The 27,851-nt window shown below is 44.6% G+C and overlaps 1 protein-coding gene across 1 annotated transcript; it reads right to left on the bottom strand.

The window, feature by feature from the left end:
* mpzl3 (myelin protein zero-like 3) lies at positions 1–27,851 on the bottom strand. Its single transcript, XM_059957033.1, has 6 exons — positions 27,582–27,851; positions 26,249–26,406; positions 3,034–3,244; positions 2,125–2,278; positions 1,489–1,546; positions 1–159 (listed from the first exon to the last, which is right to left on the bottom strand). Exons 1-6 carry the CDS (start codon positions 27,667–27,669, stop codon positions 97–99), a joined length of 732 nt encoding a protein of 243 aa, XP_059813016.1. The 5' UTR covers positions 27,670–27,851; the 3' UTR covers positions 1–96.

The raw sequence follows: 27,851 nt of genomic DNA, 5'->3' as shown, positions 1-27,851 counted from the left end.
GTGGTGACAGATAAACGACTCCCTCCCTGACACTGGTCAGGAAACACCCAGCAAGCCTTCCCAATGATTCCGCCACATTGCCCAAGACACTGCAGGCTATGTCACTGATTCTGACATGGGATAAAACTGATGGAAATCCTCATCTTCCTCATCGGAATCCTGGAGAGAAACAAGAACAATTTAGTTGCCTTTGAAAATACCAGTGAATAGTCCCAGCACGCCCTGAGTAGAAAAAAATCACATCGCCATAAGGCCATCAAGTACTGTACCAGTCTGCCACCCTGTGGCCAACCTGTGCTCTACAGTCGTGGGGATTGTTCAGAGCAGGCTGATGAAGCGCTTGATGACCCTGTGGAATTCCTCAAGGCAGCATCCTAGTAAATCTCTTATGCACCCTCTCTAAAGCTTCTATATCTTTCCTACGAGCCAATCAGAACTGACCAGAGCTGCAATATTGTCTCGCAGCTCTCAACCTCAATGCCCTGACTAATGAAGGCCAACACACCATATGCCTTCTTCACCACCGTGTGAACTTCCGTGGCAGTTAAAGCATCTATGGACTTGGATGCTAAGATCTCTGTGTTCCTCCACACTGCAAGGAACCCAGCCATTACTCTGCCTTCAAGTTTGACCTTCCAAAGTGTAGCATTTCACACTTTTCCAGATCAAACTGCATCTGCCACTTCTCAGCCCAGCTCTGCATCCTGTCAATGTCCCCTTGTAACCCATGACAACTTCCTACTCTACCTACAACTCCACCAACCCTCATGCCAACTGGAAACTTCCTGACCCACCCTTCACTTCCTCATCTAAGTAATTTATGAAAATGACAAAGAGCAGGGTTCCCAGAAAAGGTCTCTGTAGAACCCACTTGTCACTGACCTCCAGGCAGAATATGTCCCATTTACTACCAACTTCTTCCTTCTGTGCCTCTCGACCATACTTTCTCTTCCCCAACATTCTTAAAGTTACAGCTTACAAATTGATAAAACACTTTTCAACGTTCATATGCAGACCTATCTCCACAGCTTCCATTTCACTGCAATGGAAGAATTCTTGGAGGATTCTGCAATGGGGGAATAAAGAAATGGAGAATCCCACCCTTTCCCAAGATTATATTTGTGTGGGGGCGAATTAAGCCAAGCTTGCATCTGGCTCCCTACAGCTTCCAACTCCGTCCCTGCACACTTCTAATGTGATAGATTCTAAGTTATCATCAGATTGTGTTTGACACAACACTCCTTTCACCACAGTTCCTTATTGCTGTGACCACAGATCTTCAATGCCGCAGTTGGGTTGAAACCGGCCCATGGAGCAACGAAAGCTCCAACCGTTCCCTCTTTCCCATCTGCCCATACTCCTCCACCTCGTCCTCCCACTCCAAACTGCCTCCCTTCTATCCACCCTAGCCCCTCCTTCTCATCTCTCACCCCGACTCTTGGCCTCTGACCCTCCTCCTGAGAGGAGGGTTGGCTTCCGGATACTCACCTGCAAACAACGTGTGCAAAAGCCGTTCCTTAAACCACCTTCAGAATCGTCACCAGCTCTGTAAAGAAACACCAGCAGCTATTGCTTGTAATATGGCGGCAAGAACAAGACCCATTCCCTCAGAAAACAAATAGCATTTGATTTGACCAAAGTGTAAACTGGCTCCTTTGGAAAACCTTCTAAAGACCAGGACTGCAGAGATATTGGGCAGGGGTGGGATGCTTTGGTTGGGAGGTGGGTGGTGGGTGTTTGTGTGGAGATCTCTTGAATTGGGATTGGGAACAGAAAGGTGTTTGGGGAGAAGAAGGGATTCTGGAGTGAGAAAAAGATCAGGGGATGGGATTAATTCAGAATATCTTTCAGAGCCAGAATGGCCATGATGGACCAAATGGCCTCCTTCTGTGGTTTGCTGATGAATCACCACCCTGTTTGTCACTGGACTTTATATTCCCATGCTTATTTGGTGAATCATCTCACTGCTCCTTGTTGGTCCTTGTTCTGTCTTGCTGGCTGTTGGGTTAGAATTGGTTTGTTAAATGCTCTCACTAATTGAATTGTGCTTTGGGTGGTTAAGGAAAGGTGACTGATTTCCTCAGTAATCTCAACACCAATCTCCAGTGCCAATTCTGAGCCTACCCTTCCACCACCTCAGTCGATGCCTTGGTGGTCGTGGGTCCGCAGAATTCAAATCTCTTGCACGTCCACACCAGGAGCACGGTGACCACCAGCACAGTGGGCACTACCACCAGCAGCAGCAGCATGACCACCACACTCAGACGGAAAGGGAGCCCTGTGCAAAGAAGAGAACCAAAACTCATTACCAAGAAGAAACAGGCCATTCAGCCCAACCAGAAAATGCGTGTCTCCTATCCTTCTGTCCACTAAATTGCTGATTTTCAGGTTTTTTAATTCCTTTATCTCTCTTGTACCATATAATTTCATTTGGAAACCATCCAAACTATTTCCCTCAATTACCATCTGTGCTAGAAATTTCCACTTTGTAAGTACAATTCCAGTAAAGTTTTATTTTTAAACTTCTTAACTCAAGTTATTAACTATTTGTATTCATAAACCCAGATGCTGGATTGGTTGAATTAATTTGGGTAACACAACATTGCAAGGAGAAGGGTGTGTGAGGGAGTCTAGGGATTCTTGGGCTAGAGGTGACACTACATACTAAGCGTTAACCTTGATAGAGTATCACTAACCAAGATTACTGTTGATTAGCTCCTGAAGTAGGCCTTCTTACATCCTATGCCCATTCCTTTGAAGAAAGGTCCTGATACATCTAAATCCTAATAAAACCTTCCATTCTGGAGAACATCAGATTCAAGGGGAATCAATTTTAAAGGTTGGAGCAACAATGTGGGTTTAAGGGCCGGTATTGTTCTATGTTCAACTGTAAAAATGGAGTAAAGTTGAGAGAAGGACAAGAATCAAACGTGACGCCTTTGCCCTGTGGTGAAATGTGGTCATGGACTAGGTGGGTTGAAATGGAGGCATGATTGAAATACAGGGTCTATATTTAACAAATGAGCGGCCCACCTTTCTTGGTGACGGTGAGTTCAGTCGTCGGCACAGAACTGCTGACGTCCGGTGGGTTCTGCACCACACAGCTGAACGTTCCATTGTCACTCAGCGTCAGGTTCTTCACAATGATTGAAGCATTGCCATTTCTGAGGTCCCCGTTCCACAGCACCCGGTCCTTCAGTGGAGTGTTCTGTGCAGGGAAGGCTGCAGAGTGATAGTAGAGTATCTGGTGGGAGAGGAAGTGAGAGTGATTTGAGGTAAACTCAACCTGGAATGGCTGAGCCACAAACCAACCATTTGCAGTGACACCGCAAATGTTTGACTTTCACATTCCAGAAGTAACCATGGGTAACACCACAGGACGTCTTCTGGTCTGTGGCAGTGAGAGCTGCCGAGTTGCATAATCTAGAATATTTGGAGATTGTAGCCCAGTGGGTCACATCATTTAGAAGAACTCAAGAAAATAGGAGCAAAAGTAAGCCACTTGGCCTTTTAAGCCTGTCCCAACATTCAAAATAACAACTGATCTGCCCTTCTACGCCAGCTTGACTTTCAAACATTTACCTATCTTCCCTCTAAATACATCTGCCCTCCCTGATGATCTGGGGAGAGAATACCAGGCATTTACTACTTTCTGCATGGAGAAATTCCTAGGCACCTCAGCTTTAAATATTTGCAACCTTATCTTCTACCATGTCCCCTCAATCGAAACTCTCAGAAGGGCTGAAACATCTCAATATCTACCCTACTACACCCTCAGGATCTCATCAGTTTCAAGAAGATCACTCTTCATTTTTCTAAACTCCAAATAATACAGATCCAGCTGCCCTAGTTACTTGCGATAACCTTCTCCTGAGAATTTCTTCTCATCCATGTATAGCGCTGTGCCGGAGACTTTTGTATAGTACTGTATTTACTTTCTTAAATAAGGGGATAAAATAAGGATCAAAAGGGTCAAGCTGTACCCAGTAGATCAGCTCTTCATGCACCAACACCTTCCACAATTGTAACAATACTTCACTATTATTAAACTCCAAACCACCGGCACTGAAAGCCAATACTCCAAAATCAGAATGAGATTTATCAGAAACAGGTCCATTTACTTTCTTAATTAGTTGCTGGACCTAATTATGCTAGCCTTTTAGAGTTTATGTACAAGAACACTCAACATATCTATATCCTGTTACAGGTTACAAATATTCTTGGCACATGTCTATTGAGCTTACTTTATTTTAATTTATATTATCTCACCATTGCTGTGGGATCTTGCTGTTCACAAACAGATACAGAAGTATATAATTAAGTAAAACTGATATAAAAGTAAGTGGCTTTGTTTAAAAAAGTTCTCATATAGCTGCTTGGGATAGTTTGGGGCTGTGAAAGATGCGGTTAATTTCAAGGCTAGCTTTCAGTAAAATTTATTAACTGTTTAATCAGTATTTCGATCGAAGTAAAAGTTTGAACCTGCAGCCTTGGGGCTCTGAGCTACAATACAAAGTCCTGCCACTAGGGAGCGCTTCTGCCACACGAGTCAATGGTGAGCACCTGCGAAAGACACCGGAATCGTCTCCATTTCATATAATTTCAATACAATGCTCAACCGAGAAGATGGCGCTTCTCTTTCTAGACTGTGGGTAAAAGTGCAGGGTAGGTCAGATCAGGTAGGCTAGTCACTGAAGGACAAGAACGCTTGATTACAAAAATGTAACAAAGGACGCCACTTAGATTTTGTAAAAATCTAAAAAATCAGGGTTGAAATATCTAACACCAGAGGGCATTCATTTAAGGTGAGAGGGGTAATTTCAAAGGAGGTGTGAAGACTAAGTTTTTTTACGTTGAGAGTAGTAGGTGCCTGGAATGTCCTGCCAGGGGCGGTGGTAGACACAGATACATTAGAGATTTTTAGGAGATGTTTAGATAGGCACATGGTGAGAGGAAAATGGAAAGATACGGACATTGTGTAGGCAGAAGGGATTAGTTTAGTTGGCCATTTGATTACTAATTTATCTGGTTCAGCACAACATTGTGGGCTGAAGGGCTTGTTCCTGTGCTGTACTGTTGTGTGTTCTAATGTTAATTCATCAAATGGTAAGAAATTCAAAAGAGGACACAAAACAGAAAAAATCCAAGCAATAAAAGCACTGAAGAATGTGGTTGTCTAGTACTTGAGTGGTTTTACAATGGGAGAGAGACTCAAGCTGCTCTTGATAGCAAACTCCAGTTTGAACATTGGCATTGGTAAATTAGATTTCCTTCCCTTGCAATCACTATGATTTAAAGTGGTGAGGTGCGAGAGGGACCTCCCTCTGTACTGCTGCTATGTGCCAGTTCCATGTCTTGTTGCCACTCCCATCGCATGGGCTTTTATCTGCATTGAGAGCCGACTTAAACAGAGAACATAGAACAGTACAGCACAGCACAGGAACAGACCCTTCACCCACAAAGTTAGTGCCAAGCACAATGAAGAATTAAACTAAATCTCCTTTGCTTGCCCATGATGTAGTGCCCACCTTTTAACCTACTCTAAGATCAATCTAACCCTTCCCTCCCACATAGCCCTCAATTTTTCATCCATCTAACAATCTCCTAAATGTCCACAATGTATCTGTCTCGACCAGCACTCCTGGCAAAGCATTCCATGCATCACCACTCTGTGTAAAAAAACTATCTCTGATATCCCCCCCATAATTTCCGCCAATCACCTTAAAATTATACCCCCTTAGGAAATTGTACCCCCGCATGAAAAGGGCATTGGTTCCCCAATCTATCTATGCCTTTTCATTTTGTACACCTGTATCAAGTCACCTCTCATCCTCCTTCACTCCAAAGAGAAAAGCCCCAGCTCACTCAACCTTTCCTCATCAGAAAGTTGGGCAGCAACCTGGTAAATCTCCTCTGCACCCTCTCTGAAGCTTCCACAGCCTTCCTATAATGAGGTGACCTGAACTGAACACAGTACTCTAAGTGTGGCCTAACCAGAGTTTCATAGAGCTGTAACATTACTTTGTGGCTCTTGAACTCTTGACCTAACAGGGCACAACAGGAGCCAGGCCACTGCTCTGAGGCTCAGCAAGGAAGAGTAAAGTCAGGTAGAGCGATAATGATAAGAGGCTTGATATTTAAGAGGACAGACAGGAAATTCTTTGGCTATGAAAGAGGTGCCAGGATGGAGTGTTGCCTCCCAGGAGCTAGGGTCCAAGATGTCTCAGAGCGACTGCAGCATGTTCTCAAGAGGAGGACGAGCAGCCAGAGTTTGTGGTAGAAAGGGGGAAGAGGTCCTGCGCAGTGAGTATAGGGAGTTAGGGAAGGCTGAAGAGCAGGACCTCCAAGGTAGTGATCTCTGGATTACTCCCAGTGCCATGTGCTAGTCAGGGCAGGGACAGGATGATTGGTACAGATGAATGAGTGGCTGAGGAACTGGTGAAGGGGACAGGGTTTCAGGTTCTTGGATTATTGGAACCTTTCTGGGGCAGGGGTGATATGTACAAGAGGGACAGGTTGCACCTGAACTGGAGGGGAACCAATATCCTGGTTGGGAGGTTTAGTCGTGCTACTTGGGAGGGTTTAAACTAGTTTGGCAGGGGGATGGGAACCAGAGTACCACGGCAGAAAGTGTGAGGATGGAGAGAGCGAAAGGGCCAGAAGCAAACTACTAGATACAATGGCACAGATAGTCTGAAGTGCGTGTATTTTAATGCAAGGAGTACTACGGGTAAGAGTGATGAACTTAGAACATGGATCAGTAAATGGAACTATGATGTTGTGGCCACTATGGAGCTTTGCTTGAAAGAGGGACAGGAATGGGTACTCAATATCTCAGGGTTTCAATGTTTTGGAAAAGATGGAGGAGGAGGTAAAAGAGGTGGGGGGGGGGTGCACTACTGATGAGGGACAATATCACAGCTGCACGCAAAGGAGGGCTCATTCCCGGAACTCTGGAACTGGAAGGGCACTATCACTCTGATGGGATTGGGCTACAGACCCCCCCAAAAGCCACCGGGACATACACCGGAAACAGACATGCAGGCAGATTAATTTATTGAGATATAATGTGGAGTTGGCCCTTCCGACCCTTCAAGCCATGCAACAACCCACTGATGTGATCCTAGCCTAAGCACAGGCCAATTTACAATGACCAATTAACCTAGCAACAGGTACATCCTGGGGGAAACCCATGCTATCACAGGGAGAATATATAGACTCCTTACAGGCAGCATTGGGAATTGAACCCGGGTCACTGATACTGTAAAGTATTATGCTAACCACATGTCAAAGGGGAGACATAAAAACAATATGGGTTGTTGTCATGGGGGACTTCAACGTCTCTAATATAAACTGAGACCTTCTTGGTGCAAGAGGTTTAGATGGGCAGAACTTGTTTGGTGCATCCAGGAGGGTTTCTTAACTCAATATGTAGATAGTCCAACAAGAGGAGGGGCTGTACTAGACCTGGTGTTGTGTAATGAGCCTTGACCAACCTTTCAGTGGGTGAACAATTGGTACAGTAACCACAACTCTTTATGTTTTAAGATAGCTATAGATAAGTATGGCCCTTGCAGGAGAGTTTTAAACTGGAGCAAGGCCATTATGAGAGCATTAGGCAGGAACTAGGAAGAGTTAATTGGGAAGAGCTGTTTTTGTGCAAGTCCACATCTGCCATGTGAGGGTGTGTAAAGACCAACTGCACAGGGTACAGGACAGGTACGTTCCGGTCAGAAGGCAGGACAAGGATGGCAAAGTAAGAGAACCTTCGATGTTGACAAAGGTGATGAGTTTAGTCGAAAAGAAGAAGGAAATCTATATAAAGCTTAGAAAGCTAAAATCAAACAGAGCCCTTGAGGATTATAGGAAGCCAGAAAAGAACTCAAGAAGGGAATTAGAAAGGCCAGGAAGGGCCATGAAAAGTCCTTGGAAAGTAAAATTAAAGAGAACCCCAAGGCATTCTATACATGTTCTTTCATTAAGAGCAAGAGGATAACTAGGGAGAGCGGTGGGACTACTCAAGGATAAAGGGGGAACATTAGCTTGAATGCAGAATTTGTGGGTGAGGTACTTAATGCATACTTTACATCAATGTTTACCAAGCAGATGGAGATGGAGATCAATGCTGAGTATTAATAAGCTAGGGCATTTCGAGGAAGAGGGGGAGGGAGTGTTGAATCTCTTAAAGAGCATTAAGGTGGATGTCCCAAGGGGGTGATGGGATATACCCCAGGTTATTGAGGGAGGCAAGTGAAGAGATTGCTGGGACCTTGAAAGGACTTTGTGTCCTTTCTAGCCACCTGGAGGACAAGTAGCTAATGTTGTTTCATCATTCAAGGGAACAAGGGATAATCCTGGAAACTATAGACTGGTGAGTCTCACGCTAGTGGTAGGGAAGTTACTGGAGAGAATATTTAGGGGTAGGATTTATGAGTATTAGGGCGTGCCACTAGGGCTCTGTGTGGGGCAAGACAAGTCTTACTAACTTGAATGAGTTCTTTGACGAGGTGACGAGGGCGACTGATGAAGGTAGATCTGTGGATGTTGTCCACATGGATTTTAGTAAGGTGTTTGACAAGGTCCTCAAGGAAGGCTCATCCAGAAGACTGAGATACATGGAACGCATGGTGAATATTAGCCATTTGGACTCAGAACTAGCTTCCCCATAGAGGACAGAGGGTAGTGATCAAAGGGACTTATTCTAGCTGGAGGTCTGTGATTAGTGGTGTTCTTCAGGGATCTGTATTGGGTCAGACTGGATATTATATGTGTAAATGGCCAGGATGAAAATGTAGATGGGTGGGTTAGTAAGTTTGCAGATGATACAAAGATTGGTGGTGTTGTGGAGAGCATATTGGTAAAGAATACAACAGGATGTAGACCTGTTGCAGATATGAGCGGAGAAACTGCAGATGGAGTTTAACCTGGACAAATGTGAAGCGTTGCACCTTGGTAGGTCAAATGTAAAGAGATTGTACACTGTTAAGGGCAAGATCCTTAACAATGTTGATGAGCAGAAGGAATCCTGTGGAAGTGGCTACACAGGTTGCTAGGGTGGTTAAGAAGGCATGTGGCATACTTGCCTTTATTAGTCGAGGCACTGAGTTCCAAAATCAGGAAGTTACGTTACAGCTTTATAAAACTCCAGTTAGGCCGCATCAGGAGCATTGCATGTGATTTTGGTCGTTCCACTATAAGAAGGATATTGAGGCTCTGGAGAGGATACAGAAGAGGCTTACCAGAATGTTGCCCAAATTAGAGAGCATCTGTGATAACAAGAGGTTGGACAATCTTGGGTTGTTTTCTCTGGAACAGCAGAGAAAGAGTGGAGATCTGATAGGGGTTTATAAGATTATGAGAGACATAGATAGATTAGACAGACAATATCTTTTTCCAAGGGTTGAAATGTCTAATACCAAGAGACATGCATTTAAGGTTAGAGGTGGTAATTTCAAAAGGAGATGTGAGGAGCTTCCACTTCTTATGGAAAAAAACATGCCCCACACATCTCTTCTAAACCTTCCCCCTTTCATCTTAAATGCATATCCTCCACTGGGAGAAAGATTCTGATGCTCTAGAGGAAACAACAAGTTGGTCCAATCTCTCCTCATAGTGACCTTGTGAACCTCTTATATGCTCTTTCTGAAGCCTACATGTCCTTCCTGTGATGGGGTAACCAGAACTGCACACAATAATGTCACTGGCACCAAGCAGGCTGGGTAAGAAGATAAGTTCTAAGAAGCCTCTCATGATTGGCTGTTGTAGATCCAATCACGAGTGCTGATAGAGACATAAGCTGAGGGGTAGGGTACTCCTAGAAAAAATACTATCGTTCACAGGGAATGGACCTATGTAAGGTATCCATATAACAATGTTTTGAACAATTGTGTGAATTTTAGGCATAAATTGTGATTATATACACCCATAATAAGAAGAACTTAGAATGTGTAGAACAGATATTGCAGAGAGAATAAAATGGGATGAATGTAGAGACACTGGAAATAAGTTTTTGATGATCAGCATGGACTTGGTTGGCCAAAGGATCTGTTTCACTGCTGTGTGACAACAATGAGCCAACCAGAGGTGAAAATAACGTACAAGATTAAGATTAAAAAAAAGGCAAGATCTAACTCGCATAAAGGGCTGGAAGTTTTAATCAGGAGGATAGGAAGAGAGGCATGGATTCTGGGACAAAACGAACTATGGGGGAGTACCAAATATGTTTATTGCTACAGATAAAGGATAAAGACACACCGAAGAATGTGGAGAGCGTTGTTGTGAGATATTATTATTCCAAGAACTAGAACTGAAGGCAATTTCATACAGATCACTTGTTGGCTTATTCTGGGATCTCTGAGGGATGTGGGAGGGGTATATCTGAGGCTGAGGAGAATTCTTTCATAATTTGGGTGTGAAGAAGAGTCATGTGGGAGAACTGGAATGTGCTAACCCATTGTACTTCTCCCCCACCCCAGCTCCCAAAGGACAAGGAAGGAAAAGCCAGGAAGTTATAGCCTGGTTAATCTCTTTCAGCAGTTGAAATCAATACACAGTTGAATTAACATGTTCATGCTTGCTAGTGCAAACAAGTTAAAGCTTGACACAGGTCTGTTAGAATAAGCTGATGGGCATCTCCTGTTCTGTGTAACAAGCAGGTATCTGGCTGTGTCCCCCCCCCAGCTGTGAACCAGCTTTACTGTGGTTGCAGTAAAAGAATATAAACAAGAACAAACCATTCTCAGCTTACACTGTGATTTATAAGCAGTTAATCATACTGCATGTCTTATGGGGAAAAGTCAACGCCCAATGAGTGTACAGTAATATCACATAAAGTAGTACAATGACTAACAACCAATCAAACTTTTGAGGAACGATTGTTGGTCAGGACGTTGGGGAACTCTGTCTGGTGGAGGAAGCAGAGAAAGAGAGAGGAGGGCAAGCAGAATTTTCCAGACAGGAGGCAGGAAAGGTCAAGTGGGAGAGGGGATGAACTACAGAAATCAGTCACTCCTTCACTTGTTATATATTTTTAGCAAAAGCTCATTTTACTTTCTTATTTTATATTTTTTAATAACACAATCTGGTTCATTTTGGATTTTTTTTCATTATAGTGGATAAATTTTGAACTATAAGAGTAAAGTAAGTTGACTTTTGAAATCTCCACTGAGCTCTAGATGATTTACCTAAAGTAGGGTTTCCCAACCTGGGGTCCATGGACCCTTTGGTTAATGGTAGGGGCCCATGACATAAAAAGGGTTGGGAACCCCTGCTCTAAAACTTCTCACATTGTAACTATAAACACCACCCTCACACACTCATACCTACATCCTACTGCTGTTCTCTGTTACAGCTTTAAAACTCAGTCTGCCAAGTTCAGACCTTGGTATCTGCTGGACTAGATGAGGCGAGGCTGGTGGAGCAAATTCACAGTCAAGTTACTGAGTCCAATGTCTAATGAACTGTTAAACCTGCTGTGGCTCTTGGGAAGAAAAGGCATTTTGAAGATACGTCACAGGGGACCATGCCCCTTGAAGAATGACAGTTATCTGAAGGGAGAAGAAGAAAACTGGAAAATTAATTGCTGTGCTGATCAACTTACTGGAGTGTTCACTGACATCTTTAACCTCTCGCTTTGGCAGTCTGGGATACCCACCTGATTGCCCAACACCAGACGGTGGAATTACTGACCCCACTGCAAAGGAATTGCTTATTCAGACCAGCTGGTTTACTTCGGTATTCATCCTCCATAAAAACCCCTCCCTGCCCCTTTTCAACATCTCCCTCTATGCCTTTCTGCATTATCTTGCCTCTCCAGAAATCTATTCAGGGCTGGAACACTGGCTCTCACTTTGGCTCCGTAGGTTCTGCAGTTGTCCGTGAGGCCAATGTAGAGCTGCAAGACTCTATCCCAGCAGGTGCCTTTCAGGAAGGTAGGCTGGTCAAAGGTGTGCTCCTTGATTGGAGCTGAGATACAGCATTACCAGGACAAGTAATCAGAAAAGTGTCAGGGCAGTGACGTGGCCTTGCTAAATGCCAGTCCGCTCTGAGGTCGGGTCAGCTGGTTAAGATCATGACCAGCTTGCCATCACACAGCAGACATAAAGTTGAGATGAATATCTGGTGGGGACTCAAACCTGAGAAGTAGACTCAATAGTTCTTTTCAACTGATGGAGCCAAAAGCTGTAGGGAGGTGAAAAAAGGTCATGTATCACAGTTGATTTAGATCTCTGCATTGACATAGAGCAGTTCTTTGGCCACCGGGACAAGATGGTTGAGAAGGACCTAGTGATAATTTTACCTGTGACAGCGGTGAGACCCCTTTATAGACAGCACAAGGTTTGTGTCTTTTTTGCTTGGATGGTTCCAATACATCTTTAAGGACCCCTGAAACCTCCTTCTTTTCACAGAATAATTTGTGACTAACGCTACTCTCTGCCAAGATTTAGAACTACTGCAGAAATATCATCTAGTCCAGAGGCCTTGTTTTGCAGTTGACACACAGACTTTTCAATATCTTAATTGTGAAGATTATTCAAAGTTCAATTTATTATCAAATTACATATATGTCACCATATACAACCCTGACATTCATTTTATTGTGGGTATACTCAATAAATCCATAAAAGAATAATAACCATAATAGAATCAGTGAAAGACTGCACCAACTTGAGAGTTCAACCTGTGTGCAAAAGACAACAAACTGCGCAAGTACAAAAAGAAAGAAATAATAATAATAATAATAATAATAATAATAATAATAATAATAATAATAAATGAGCAATAAAATATCAAAAACATGAGATGAAGAGTCCTTGAAAGTGAGTCCACATGTTGTGGGAACATTTCAATGATGGGGCAAGTGTAGTATTCCCTTTGGTTTAATAGCCTGATGGTTGAGGGGCAATAACTGTTCCTGAAACTGGTGGTGTGAGTCCTGAGGCTCCTATGCCTTCTTCCTGATGGCAGCAGTGAGAAGAGAGCCTGTCCTGGGTGGAAAAGGTCTCTGGTGATGGATGCTGCTTTCCTGAAATAACATTTTGTGCAGCTGTGCTCAGTTGTGGGGAGGGCTTTACCCATGATGGACTGCACCATATCCACTACTTTTTGTAGGATTTTCTGTTCAAGGGCATTTGTGTTTCCATACCAGGCTGTGATGCAGCCAGTCAATATACTCTCCACTGTCAAAGTTTTAGATGTCATGCCGAATCTTCGCAAACTCCTAAGGAAGTAGAGGCACTGCCGTGCTTTCTTCATAATTGCACTTACATGTTGAGCCCAGGACAGGTCCTCTGAAGTAATAACACCAAGGAATTTAAATTGCTGACAATCCACCTCTGATCATCTGATGAGAACTGGCTCATGGACCTCCAGTTTCATCCTTCAGAAGTCATTGATCAGCTCCTTGGTCTTGCTGACATTGGGTAAGAGGTTCTTGTTATGATGCCACTCGGCCAGATTCACAATCTCCCTCCTATATGCCGATCCATCACCACCTTTGATTTGGCCAATGACAGTGGTGTTGTCAGTGAACTTGAATATGGCTTTGGAGCTGTGCTTCACCACACAGTCGCAAGTGTAAAGTGAGTAGAGCAGGGGGCTAAGCTCACAGCCTTGTGGTATACCTGTATTGATGGAGATTGTGGAGATGTTGTTGGAATTCTGAACTGATTGGGGTCTGCAAGTGAGGAAATCAAGGATCCAGTTGCACAAGGAGGTATTGAGGCCAAAGTCTTGAAGCTTATTGATTAGATTTGAGGGGATGATGGTATTGAATGCTGAGCTGAAGTCGATAGAGCATCCTGATGTATGCATCTTTGCTGTCCAGATGTTCCAGGGTTGAGTGAAGAGCCAATGAGATGCTATCTGCTGTTGACCTGTTGTGACAGCAGGCAAACTGGAGCAGATCCAAGTCACTTCTCAGTCAGGAATTGATATGTTTCATCACCAGTGTCTCAAATAATGAACAGGATTTGATAAGCGATCTTGAAGTAAAGGAGCCATTAGGAGGTAGTGACCATAATATGATAAGTTTTTACCTGCAATTTGAGAAGGATAAGGGCAGATCGGAGGTGTCAGTGTTGCAGTTGAACAAAGGAGACTATGGAGCCATGAGGGAGGAGCTGGTCAAAGTTAACTGGATGGATATCCTAGCAGAAAAGGCAGTGGAACAGCAATGGCAGGTATTCTTGAGAATAATACACAAGGTGCAAAATCAGTTCATCCCCTGGAGAAGGAAGGATTCAAAGGGGGGAAAGGGGCCACAGTGGTTGACAAAGGAAGTCAGAGATTGCATAGCATTAAAAAAAGAAGTATGACAGAGCTAAGGTGAGTGGGAAGACAGATGTCTGGGAAATTTTTAAGGAACAACAGAACTTAACTAAAAAGGCAATACAGGGAGAAAAAAAATGAGGTACGAACGCAAGCTAGCCAGGAATATAAAGGAGGATGGCAAAAGCTTTTTTAGGTATGTGAAGAGAAAGAAGATAGTTAAGAACAATGTTGGGTCCTGAAGAATGAATTGGGTGAAATTGTTGTGGGAAACAGAGAAATGGTAGAAGAATTTAATAAGTACTTTAGATCTGTCTACACTAGGGAAGACACAAGCAATCTCCCAGATGTATGGATGGGCCAAGGACATAAGGTAACAGAGGAAATGAAACAGATTGACATTAGGAATGAAATGGTGATGAGTAGACTGATGGGACTGAAGGTTAACAAATCCCCAGGTCCAGATGGTCTGCATCCTAGGGTACTAAAGGAGGTGGCTCTGGAAATTGTGGATGCATTGGTAATCATTTTCCAATGTTCCTTAGATTCAGGGTCAGTTCCTGAGGATTGGAGAATGGCTAATGTTATCCCACTTTTTAAGAAAGGAGGGAGGGAGAAAACAGAACAATCATCCTGTCAGCCTAACATCAGTAGTGGGGAAGATGCTAGAGTCCATTATTAAAGATGAAATAGTGGCATATCTAGATAGCAGTGATAGGATTGGGCCGAGCCAGCATGGATTTACCAAGGGAAAATCATGCTTGACTAATCTATTGGAGTTTTCCGAGGATGTAACCAGGAAGTTAGACAAGGGAGATCCAGTGGATGTAGTGTACCTCGATTTTCAGAAGGCATTTGATAAGGTCCCACATAGGAGATTGGTGGGTAAAATCAGAGCTCATGGCATTGGAGGGAAGATATTGACATGGATAGAAAACTGGTTGGCAGATAGAAAGCAAAGGATAACGGTGAATGGGTGTTTCTCGGAATGGCAGGTGGTGATTAGTGGGGTGCTACAGGGCTTGGTATTGGGACCACAGCTGTTTACGATTTACATCAACAATTTAGATGAAGGCATTGAGAATAACATCAGCAAGTTTGCTGATGATACTAAGCTGGGTGGCAGTGTGACACGTGATGAGGATGTTAGGAGAATTCAGGGTGACTTGGATAGGCTGGGTGAGTGGGCAGATACTTGGCAGATGACGTTTAATGTGAATAAGTGTGAGGTTATCCACTTTGGGAGTAAGAACAGGAAGGCAGATTATTATCTGAACGGTGTAGAGATAGGTAAGGGAGAAATACAAAGAGATCTAGGAGTCCTTGTTCATCGGTCACTGAAGGTGAATGAGCAAGTGCAGCAGGCAGTGAAGAAGGCTAATGGAATGTTGGCCTTTATTACAAAGGGAATTGAGTACAAGAGCAAGGAAATCCTTTTGCATTTGTACAGGGCCCTGGTGAGACCACACCTGGAGTATTGTGTACAGTTTTGGTCTCCAGGGTTAAGGAAGGACATCTTGGCTGTAGAGGAAGTGCAGCGTAGATTCACGAGGTTAATTCCTGGGATGTCTGGACTGTCTTACGCAGAGGGGTTAAAGAGACTGGGCTTGTACACGCTGGAATTAAGGAGATTGAGAGGGGATCTGATTGCAACATATAAGATTATTAAGGGATTGGACAAGATAGAGGCAGGAAATATGTTCCAGATGCTGGGAGAGTCCAGTACCAGAGGGCATGGTTTGAGAATAAGGGGTAGGTCATTTAGGACAGAGTTAAGGAAAAACTTCTTCTGCCAGAGAGTTGTGGGGGTCTGCAATGCACTGCCTCGGAAGGCAGTGGAGGTGAATTCTCTGGATACTTTCAAGAAGGAGCTAGATAGGTATCTTATGGATAGGGGAATCAAGGGATATGGGGACAAGGCAGGAATCGGGTATTGATAGTAGATGATCAGCCATGATCTCAGAATGGCGGTGCAGGCTTGAAGGGCCGAATGGTCTACTTCTGCACTATTGTCTATTGTCTATAAAACACTTCATCACTGTGGATGTAAGCACAACCAGACAATAGTCAGGTTACCTCGTTCTTCTTAGGCACCGGAGTTTGTGGAGCAGGTGGGTATCCCAGACTGCCAAAGTGACAGGTTAAAAATGTCAGTGAACACTCCAGCAAGTTGATCAGCACAGGTCTTTAGTACTTGGCCAGGTACCCCGTCTGAGCTGGATGCTTTCCACGGGTTCACCCTCCTGAAGGCTGCTCTCACATTGGCCTCAAAGACTGAAATCATAGGATCAATGGGCCCTGTGGTCGCCTATGTCACTTGATTTAACCTTATAAGAGGTGATAGTATTCAAGCCCTGCCACAACTGTCAAACATCCCTCATTGACTTAAGTTTGGTCTGGAATTTCCACTTTGCCTGTGAGATGGCTTTCCGGAGATCATACCTGGACCTCTTGGTCCACCAGACTTGAATGCCTCCGATCTGGCCCTCAGCAGATTGCAGTTCTCATGGCTCATCCAGAGCCTCTGATTGGGGAAGACTCTATACAATTTTGTAGGGACACACTCGTCTACAACTGTTTTAATAAAATTCGTGACTACCATGGTGTATTTATTCAGGCCCACAGATGAGTCCCTGAATGTGGCCCAGTCCACCGACCCATGGCCACTCTTCTGCCTCCCATGACCACCTCTTTGTTGTCCTAGTGTCTGGAGCTTTGCTCTTTAGCCTCTGACTGTATGCAGATAGAAGGTGGTCTCAAAGAGAGAGAGGCATGGGGACTAATAAGGTGTTCTTTCATTGGCTGGCTGGCTGTCCTTCATAGTTCATTTCCTCTCTTGCTCTCAGGAGCAAGCCTCTGGGTGATTGGGCTTTGAAGAATCTGCAGTGCATGGTTACCAGGCAGTTACTAAATCTCCTGCTCTCCTCCCACCCACCAATTGTTCTTTAGATTATAGGTTTTCTGTTGGGCTTTGGACTCCAGGAATCCGTAGAGATGCTTTTTCTCCTAAGATGTGGTGGAATTTCCAATTTAATAAACCCTTGAGTTTATTAAAACTCCAATAATCCAGTATCCTACTATTCAGAAATCCTAATAGTTCAGGATCTGACCCACTGGGTTCTATTTTCCATCCTCCTTTACACTTACTGGGGCCCCATTTCCTGCACTCCCTTTAAGTTCACAGGATCCTGTTTATCAAAGTTCTTTAAATTCATTGCGTAATATCTAAAAAAATAGTGAATTAAAAATAGTCCACAGTGGGAATAACATCCAAGGGTCAGGAAAATCTGCCAATCTGACATCACAGTCCCGATGGTGCTAGTTTATCAGAGTTTTGTTGTCGCTCCTGAGTTCCTGCTTATTCTCATGAACAGACATGAGTCTTTTCACTGGGTAACTTCAGGGATGCAGATGCAGTGGCCACACTGTGTTGCAGTTGACTGGGGCCTATCAAGTTATTGTTGAGGTGCTGTCTGAAAGGAGTTATTTCTGTAGGGCCTTTGAGTATTCAATATTGAATTTTCCCATGGAAATATTTCAGTATCAGTTCCTATTGTTTTCAGAGCAACTGATGGAGATAACAGTGCAGATGTTAATGGTACGTATCACATCAAGAGTAATCCACACGTGCTGGGGGCCGCCCACAAGTGTACACAGGACAACACAGGCACAAACAACAACAGCAAAACAAGCCCCACTCCCACCCACCTGCACATCGAGACAGGCCTCCAACCCCAGTTCAGGCCACCTCCTTCAATCCTTGGCCAGACAGACTTCATGAGAATTCTGAAGTATTACTTAACATTGCTGAGGCTCATCTCATGGGCCTCATCCAGAACAACTGATTGAGTCTGATTGAGACCAGTGTCCTGCAGGATCTCCTGCAGCAAGCAGCCATCGGCTGTGTACTTTATCGTAGCGTCCTTTATAGAAGTGTACCTGTCCACTGGGGGGAGCCACTGAGACACCAAACTAGAAAACAAACACTGAAGCCCACCCCAGGAAGATAGCCCTGACCTTTTGCCTAGTTTGCCCCTGCAACAGAAGATCTCCCCATTCTTTGTTCCTCATGTACTGAACAGGAGCTATTTGACAAGCAGGGAGGCAATCCTTCAACAATCCAGGTCCTTGTTAAACTGAAGTGGTTATAAAACACTCAGGCTGTAAAATCAAGTGGTTTCCAGCTCCTCAGCTCAAGTAGGTTTTGATTGCGATAGGATTGTAAATCCTCTCTTGTCAGCTTTGAAGTTTACCAATGGACTGGAGTTCAGAAGCAGATTTCGGAGCCTCACTTAACCACTGTTCGAGCAGATATAGAGGGTTACCAGTGCTGTTTGAGGGAGCACAGGGACACCAGAGTGGTGGTGCTGAGGAACGGGGCTGTCATCTGAGTGCAGCACAGGGGTACACACAGGACGCCGGACCGACCCAGCGGGTCAGGCAGCGTCTGCAGAAGGAGACGGACAGTCGATGTTCTGTCACCTCGACTGAAAGATGGAAGAGGGATAGTCAGTATCAGGGGAAGGGATGGAGCAAGAGGTAGAAAGCTGTCAGTGGATCCAAGTGAGGAGGGTTGCTCGGCAGATGGGGAAGAGGAGAGTACAAACAGCGACAGAAGCTGGGAGGTCTGACAGGACATTGGACTGACACAGTGGGGACAGAGCCATCTGACATTGCCCCAGGGAGCTCTGCACCGGGCAGTTACAGTAGGGGGAGAGGGCAGACGGGAGTGTTGCAGGGGGGAGGTGTACCCACGTCAGGAGGGGTTAGAGCCATATGGGGAAGAGGAAAGTTGGAATAGTGCCAGAATCTGGGAGATGGAGAACGGTGGGGAGGGAAGATGGGAGTGGTGGAGAAGAGGGTGGATTCAGGGGTGATAGCCAGACAGGGGAGAAGCAAGTGGGAATACCAGGATCTGGGAGGTGATAGGTGGAGTCTATAATGGTCTGAAGAGAATAGGAAAGGAAGGTGGAGCATGGAGAGGTGGAGGTGGAGAGGGCAGATGGGAGTGTTGGGAGAGGGAACCAGTGGGAGGAGGGTGTGGGTGATAGCCTGACAGTTGGTGGCCAGGAAGTATAGCATTTTCCATGGGATAGGACTATCAGAAGGCTAACACAGCCCTGTGCTCCCTGCAGACTTCCCTTCCCACAGCAAAGGGCCACTGGCAGGAATGCCGAGATTTTGGAGGGACTTTGTTGAAGGAGCAGTGAACTCCCAAAGGCATGAAAGGGGGAAATGTTGGCCCAATACTGGGATAAAACGACTACTCCTCTCTGTGTCAGTCGGCCTCAGATTCAAGCCAGAGATGAAACCCATGTTGTGTGCGAAGTCTGGGGTTTGGACTGCATTCCAAGTCCACCAGCTCCACACTTGCCCTCCCCAATCCATGGCTATCATACAATTATCTATCACATGAAGCAGAAGCATTTGTTGAGATAAGAAATAAATGAAAGAAACCTCATTCAACACAGTCCAAAACACGCCAACAATGACGTCAGTCTGTGCATGATCAGACTGGGTAAGTATGAGGTTCACATCTCCCGGTATGGGACCGGGCTGGGCTGGGTCAGTCTGACGATGTTTTCTTATAAAGCCCGCCATCAACATGTAGATACAGCAATTGGCTTCAGGAAGGAAGAAGCCGATTACACAGAATGAACAGCAATTAAACAAATACTAACAAAGAACATCAAAAGATATAACTTCACTCAAAGTGCCATAGTTAGCTGGTGACAGAGAAAATTATGCAGTGGAGTAGATGCAGAAGACCGCAGGGAATGAATGTTATTAAGAAAGAATTTGCATTTACGTAGTGCCTAACAGGACTCCAGAATGTGCTGAAGTGCTTCACAGCCAATGAGCTAATTTATCATTGAAATACAGGAAACCACTTTAAACTCAAAAACATCCCACATATGTAAAATCATGGAGCTACAGAATAGTTATGACACAGAATGAGGCCTCTTGGCCCACTGTGTTCATACAAGGTCTCTCCCTGGTTTTCCTGCCCCCTCCTCTACTCTCTTAACTGCAGCTTTGCAAATCTTCCTTCGCCATTTACTTACCAATTCCCTCTCAAAAGCCACATTGGAAGCTGCCCCCACTACATCTGCATGCAGTTCATTCCAAGTCACCTGCACTGAACTTCAACAGCCACGTGCCTGCCCATCCACCAGCCTCTTTATAGTATCACTATGCCCTGTAGATCACAACACTACATTGTAAATGTCATTATTTTTTATGAAGGATGTCAAAATTCTGTGCTATTTACAAATTTTTAAGAATTACCGTATACCTCCAAAACTAGTTAATTAATAATGATTAAAATAATAATCTTAAATTCACTGAAGATTATAAAAATCCCCACTCCTTGTGAAAATAGTGATGTTTAAGGGGCAGGTATAACTTTGCTTAAAACATGACACTGCCAAAGGAATGGTGCTCTGTTAGAACTGCTCCTCTGACAGTACTCAGTCAATATTATCCCATTAACTTTAGAGCGCTTAATTTGTGCCATTCCTCAGTCATAAAAAAGCACCCTATCAATGTTGCCTCTCACAACTGTGCGGATCTTCAGTAGTAGTGCGATCACTCGACTCAAGGGTGGCGTTCTCCTAAGGGTTTTTTTTATTGGTGGGTCCTCATGTGAGAGGGGCGCAACGGGTCTTAATCTGGGATGTTAAGATGGATTCCCTTAATGAAGGACGCCTGTGTGTGACCTTGTTTAAAGTGGGGAGGCTGATGCATGGGCAGCCACCACACAGTTAAGGAAAAACTTCTTCTCCCAGAGAGTTGTGGGGGTCTGGAATGCACTGCCTCGGAAGGCAGTGGAGGCCAATTCTCTGGATGCTTTCAAGAAGGAGCTAGATAGGTATTTATGGATAGGGGAATCAAGGGATATGGGGACAAGGCAGGAACCAGGTATTGATAGTAGATGATCAGCCATGATCTCAGAATGGCGGTGCAGGCTCGAAGGGCCGAATGGTCTACTTCTGCACCTATTGTCTATCCTTGACAGATTGGGGTCAGGATCCAGTGACATGGAATGCAAGATGACTAGTGAGCCTTCACTCCTACAATCTTCCACCAACTTCACTGCCTTTGTGAAGTGTCATCACCTTCTGCCATCTCCACTGTTGAGGTCTTGAATGGATCGCTCCTTGTATGGGACCTCCCCGTTGACCTTACCCCCATGGGTGACCCTACCAGTGCCAGGTAGCTAAACTCTTGGCAATACTCTTGGGATCTCAGGAACTCACAAGCCTCTCCACCACGACAAGGTGGCAATCCTTCAGTATTGTACCTGCAATAATAGTTCTCTGTCAACAATGCAGTCCTTGTTTACAGCTGCCCCTCCAACAGTGCAGTGCCCCATTCCCTCAGCAATTACTCAAGGGCTGTGCACTCTCAGGTGTCGCTCACCCCTCTTCCTTTCCCTGCGTCCCACAACTGTACAGCACTGATTCTGAAGTCATCGTGCTTGTTCTGCAAACACTTTACTGATGGAAATTTTCGAAAGGAACTAACAGAAATAATTGATCATTGGCACTTACAGTAAACTCCAATATTCCGGCATCCAGTTGTTTGAAAACCATGGCGGTCTAGCATCTGGCTAGCTCAATAGCCCAGAACCTGAAATAAGTGCAAGCAGTTCTGCAGCTGGAGTGGGTGTTGGGGTCTGGAATGCCGGGGGGGGGGGGGGGGGGTCAGGAACATGTGTAAAATCCATGGCCACAGTCGGGTTCGAGAGTACTTGTTTATCTTTATCCATTCCCATTAATCTCACTGAGTTCACTCAAAAATTTACCGTACCAGTATGAAAAAAACAATGGAATAATAGTGTGTTGTGGAACATTATCAGGACAAACGCCAAACATTTGGAAAATCTGCTATGTGTTTAAGACTGATATCAATAAGAACATATTTCAAGCAAAGAATACAAACAGATGTTAGCACTGATGACCAAAAGCTTGGCCAAGGAGCATTTGTAAAGAGCGTTTTAAAGGAAGAAAGCGAAGTAGAATGGTAGGGCATTAGAGAACCTAGAGATTAAGAGAAATTTAGATAAATACATGGATTGGAGGGGGATGGAGGGTTATGGTCCAAGTGAGAGTCAATGGGACTAGGCAGAATAACAGTTCAGCATGGACCAGATGGGCCAAAGGGTCTGATTCTGTGTATGACTATCAGATCAGCTGAAAATGCTACCATTTGGTTAACATTTCTGTCTGGGACCCTTCATTGTTTTCATCAGACCAGTCAGTTCTGTTAAGGCCTCCTATTTTCATATCTCCAGCAGATTCAATCACAGCCAGGGAAGCTTCTTCAACCTTCTCGTCACCATTATGGGAAGATCCAAATTCCCATTATGTGTCAAAGGTTGCCTGATCCCGGGAGGAAGACATGTATCAAAGCTGGTAATCAGAATTTAGAGAAGACAGGCACCCAGGTACAGGACTAAGCAAAGTTGCTGAGATCGTACTTTTTAATTAAACTCCATATGTTTAACTATCAGCTGCAATTAAACTCACAGCATAATTTAGGGCAGCATAATTGATGTGAGCTCATCTTTCAGGACAGTTCAAGCTCAATTACATGATTGTTATGGTTGTAGAAAGCAAGTTCCTGTTGTAATGGCACCTCTGAATTATATTTTTTGTTAACTTTTCCATTTCAGCTTTACAAATACTCAAAAAGCAGAACAATGAGTCACTGGTTCCAGTCCAGTCCAACTGATTACATCATAATGTGCCTGAAATAATCTAATAAATTGCAACATCGAATTCCGGAGACTCACCAGTTGCTCAGGACCCAGCTGCAGTCTTGCTAAATTTAAGACACCAAACTACAGGAGGAATGTCAACAATTAAGAGACGGTGCAGATGCATTTACCAGAATGGCAGCAGGAGCAACCCTCTACCTCAAGCAAGCATGGGAAATCAAATATTAAACACAAGTGGGTTTGGTACAGTAATTATACATACACCTCTTCCATTGCCTAGTGGGCCAATTTCCAAAGCACAGATCTGTGATTGGCAAATGGGCCAGAGATAGTGAGAAGGCAAACTTTCCTTACATACTGAGTTTCGATCTGTAACGTACTACAGGTCCTCCCCAGCTTATGAAAGCCTGAATTATATACAGACTATACAGATGATTGAGCATTCAGGAGACCAAAAGGATGGATTTGCCAGCTGTAGAGCAGCAGGTATCTTCTGCCATGTGTGAACTCTGTGGCTGCGATTCCAGCTTGTGAACTATCCCGGTTAAGTTGGGACGGAATCCTGCCGTCCTCAGGTAACCAGCAATTCCATTTTTACAAACGTCCACAAGCTGATTTCATCCACAGGTTGAAAATGCAAATAAAAATTACTCAAAGTAATGGTGATGACTGGCATCAAGAGCAAATAAGAATGATAAGAAAGAATAAAAACTCAAAATGCTGGCAGAACTCAACAGGCCAGACAGCATCTATGGGAGGAGGTAATAACGACATTTCGGGCCAAAACCTTTCACCAGGAGTGAAGTAACATGGGATGGTCGAGGGGGGATAAGAAGTGGGGGGAGGGATGAAGTAGAGAGCTGGGAAGTGATAGGCTGAAGGGAAATGGGCTGGGGGGGAAGGTGGAGAATTATGGGAAATAAAAGAGAAAGAAAGGTAGGGCTGAGGGGAGATTATAGTGAGGGGGGAAAGAGAGAGAAAGAGAACTAGACTAAAATTATAGATAGGGATGGGGTAAGGGGGGGCAGGGGTATCAACGGAGGTCTGTGAGTTGAATGTTCATGCTGGCAGGTCGGAGGCTACCTGGGCGGGAGATAAGGTATTGCTCCATCGACCTGCGTGTGGCCTCATCTTGACGGTAGAGGAGGCCATGGACAGACATGTCGGAGTGGGAGTGGTCTGTGGAATTGAAGTGTGTGGCCACAGGGAGATCCTGCCACTGCTGGAGGACCAAGTGCCGGTGTTTGGCAAAACAGCCTCCCAGTCTGCGGCGGGGCTCCCCAATGTATAAATGGCCACATTGGGAGCACCGGATACAGTATATCACCCCAGTTGACTCGCAGGTGAAGTGGTGCCTCACCTGAAAGGACTGTCTGGGGCCTGGGATGGTGGTGAGGGAAGAGTGTGGGGGCAAGTGTAGCACTTCTTCCATTTGCAGGGATGAGTGCCTGGAGAGAGGTCCGTGGAGAGGGATGGGGGGGGGGGGATGAATGGACAAGGGAGTCGCATAGGGAGCGATCCCTGCGGAAAGCTGAGCGTGGGGGGGGGAGGGGAAGATGTGTCTGGTGGTGGGATCCCGTAGGAGGTGGTGGAAGTTACGGAGGATTATACATTGGATCTGTAGGCTGGTAGGGTGATAGGTGAGGACCAGGGGGACTCTATCCCTGATGGGCTTGTGGGGGGATGGGATGAGGGCAGAGGTGCGTGAAATATGGGAGATGCGATGGAGGGCAGAGGGCAGAGTTGACGAAGGGAAGCCCCTTTCTTTAAAAAAGGAAGACATCTCCTTTGTAGAAAGAAAGAGGAAACCAGTTCTACCATTTGTAGCAATGAACATTTGCATGTACATCAGACTTTTCAGTTTAATAGACAAAATTTTATTGATATGAAGAGATTTCCGTAACCTAGGGACAGCCTGAATCTGACAGAGATGTAGAAATAAACTCTAAAAAATGAATTTAGAATTGGATAAATAATTTAATGTTTAAAAAATTGCACAGATATAGGGAAAGAGTATAGGATGGCTAAAGGGTTAACTTTAGAAAGACATCAATAGGTACTGTACAACTGACCAAAAGCCCTTTTTGTTTTTCACTGCATTATGATACCATTTTACCAGAGAAATATGGTTCTTCCAGGGAAACAGAAATATTCAGATATACGATTTTGTTTGACATTTCAAGCAGTTCTTTGGGCGATTTATTCCTGGACTCCTCTAATCTACCTTTGTTCCACATTTCTTATCGGTAGGAGGGAAATTATTGGAGAAAATTCTGAGGAACGGAATTAATCTGCACTTGGAGGATCGGGGCTAATCAAAAATAGGCTACATGGCTCTATTAAGGGAAGTTCCTACCTGAATGATTTTTCAATGAGATGACCGAGTCTGTTGATGAGAGTAGTGTTAAGAGTGTGCTGAAGACACACACTCAATGATTCAGAAACTGCTTCCTCCCCTCTGATTTCTAAATGGACATTGATCCCATGAACACTAACTCACTACTTTTTTTGATTTCTGTCTTTGCACTACTTATTTAATTGAACCTTTACACACACACACACACACATATATATATATATATATATATATATATATATATATATATATATAGACATACACACGCAAATTGTAAATTTGAAAAATGTGATGCACTGCATCAGAATAGATGGTAAGACCCTGGCAAGCAAAAAGGGTGTGGAGAGGACCTGAGGAAATATTTTCTTAAAGGTCATTAAATTCTGGAGCATATTGCCTGAAGGGGTAGTGGAAGTGGGTATTCTCACATTTAAGAAATATTTGGACAAGCACTTCAATTATCAAAGCAATGAAAGCCTTGGGCTGAGTGCTGGAAAAACAGTTGGTGTGGATATGTACTCGAGGCCAGCATGGACTATGGGCCAAAGCATCTGATTCTGCACTCTATGGACTCTTCGACTCTCAATACTCTTTCGAGATTTTTAATTGATTCATCGCAGTTTTCAGGAAAAGGTTCCAGATTTCCATTAGCCCACATTAGAATGTAACAATGAAAAATTGCCAAGAAGACTTGTTGCAAATAACTTACACTATACTGAAACACTCACCATATTTCTTGTTGGAAGAAAGTGATTGCCTATATATCTTTTCAAAACTCTTTAATTTGAGCAAGAAAGTACAATCAAACCCATTAGGAACAAACATTGTCATTGTACATCAATTCTATGAAACAGTTTTTCAAAATAGGTACCATTGCTACCAACACTATCACTGATACTCACACCATGCCTTGATCCGCCACTTGCTGGTTGGAAAGACCAATTCACTGTCAGACGCTGTGTGATGGGAGAAGACGACTTGAATTTACAATTCAGTTCTATGTCCTCTCCAATGAAGCCTCTGACCTTTGATGGTAAAGTAACTTCGATAGAAGCAGCACCTGTTTTGCAAAGGACACAGCAGTCAACACCAAGGGAAAAGACTTAACTAGTGCAATATAGTTTTGTATCTATATTAACCTAACATGATGTAAACTGACTGACACGCACAAAATGCTGGAGGACCTCAGCAGGCCAGGCAACATCTGAGCAAAAGAGTACAGTCGATGATTCGGGCCGAGACCCTTCAGCAGGACTGAGAATGAAGGGGGAAGATGCCAGAATAAAAATGAGGGGGAGGGAGGGGAAAGAGGCTGGCTGAAAGGTGATAGGTGAAGCCAGGTGGGTATAGTCCTGCTGAAGGGCCTTGGCCCGAAATGTTGACTGTACTCTTATCCAATAGATGCTGCCTGGCCTGCTGTGTGCCTCCAGCATTTTGTGTGTGTTGCTTGGATTTCCAGCGTCTGCAGATTTTCTCCTGTTTGTGATGCAAACTGAAATTGTTTAAACTGTGATTATGCAAATCCTTGACAATCAATAGCATATAACAGTTCAATTTCAGGAGCAAGGTTATTGTTCTGGCAGTTTAAATTATAAAAGTGAAAATGCAAAACACTCAGCAGCCAGGTAGCATCTGTGGAGAGGGAAATGGGGTCAAGGTTTCAAGTCAAAGACTCTGACAGAACTGGGAGAGAGAGAGAAAACAAGCTAGTTTCAAAGTTGCCAAGGAGGTGGGGATGGGAAGGATAGATGGGGCAAAGAGAATATATATGATGGGGCTAGGCCTGGAGAGAGGATGAATGGGGAAGGGAGAACGGTGGGGGGGGGGAGTGGTGAGGGGCAGAGATGGACAATAGGAAGGGATAAAGGGGGAAATGAGAAGCTAATGGCAAGAAGGAGGGTTGGTAGGAGGAGGGGGGGTTGAGAAGGAAGTTGGACTGATGTCGAGGAGGATATCTCGAGCTGGGGGGGGGGGATTTGTATCCGAAGAAGAGACTAGTGCTGGGCCGAGGTGGAAGAGAGGTGCTGGGGGGCGAGGAGGTAGGGTCTGGAGAGTGATGAACGTTTCAGGTCTGTGTCTTGGGACTAAATCGGGATGTTTAAAACGAAAACAACCCTGGAAATGAGGCGAAAAAATCGCAGCGAAACTGTGGCGAATGGGCACATTCCTCACTCCGGGGAAGTTTGCTTCAAGTTTTTCTCTGGGTCCCGGGCCGCTCAGGCGCCCCGGACTCACCTGGAAGTAGCAACACGGGGAAGAGCAGAAGGGCAGGGATCCAGTGTGGGCTCCGATCAGGATCCAGATTCCAAAATCTCAGGCTCATTCCGACCCCGATCGAAGCGACATCAGGTGACAGCGGAAGCAGAGGCAGGAAATGCGTGTCCCAGGTGAAGGAGGGAGGAGACTCAGGTGCAGTCACTGCTCGCACCGTCCCGACACTGTCTACCCCACAAGCGAGTCGCCTCACTGATCAGACCTTTCCCTCCCCGCCATACCCCATGAGCA

The sequence above is a fragment of the Hypanus sabinus genome, chromosome X2, assembly GCF_030144855.1.
Source record: "Hypanus sabinus isolate sHypSab1 chromosome X2, sHypSab1.hap1, whole genome shotgun sequence".
Lineage (NCBI taxonomy): Eukaryota > Metazoa > Chordata > Chondrichthyes > Myliobatiformes > Dasyatidae > Hypanus > Hypanus sabinus.
This window is presented reverse-complemented; position numbering and strand designations above follow the sequence as displayed.

Bases quoted from the DNA above. Each gene is read 5' to 3' on its own strand.
- mpzl3 (XM_059957033.1), bottom strand. From the start codon at position 27,669: ATGAGCCTGAGATTTTGGAATCTGGATCCTGATCGGAGCCCACACTGG. The intron at 3,245-26,248 runs GTGAGTATCAGT...CTCTCCCACCAG, and splicing joins GTGGCGGATCAAGGCATGGT to ATACTCTACTATCACTCTGC. The intron at 160-1,488 runs GTGAGTATCCGG...GTTTCTCTCCAG, and splicing joins TTTGCACACGTTGTTTGCAG to GATTCCGATGAGGAAGATGA.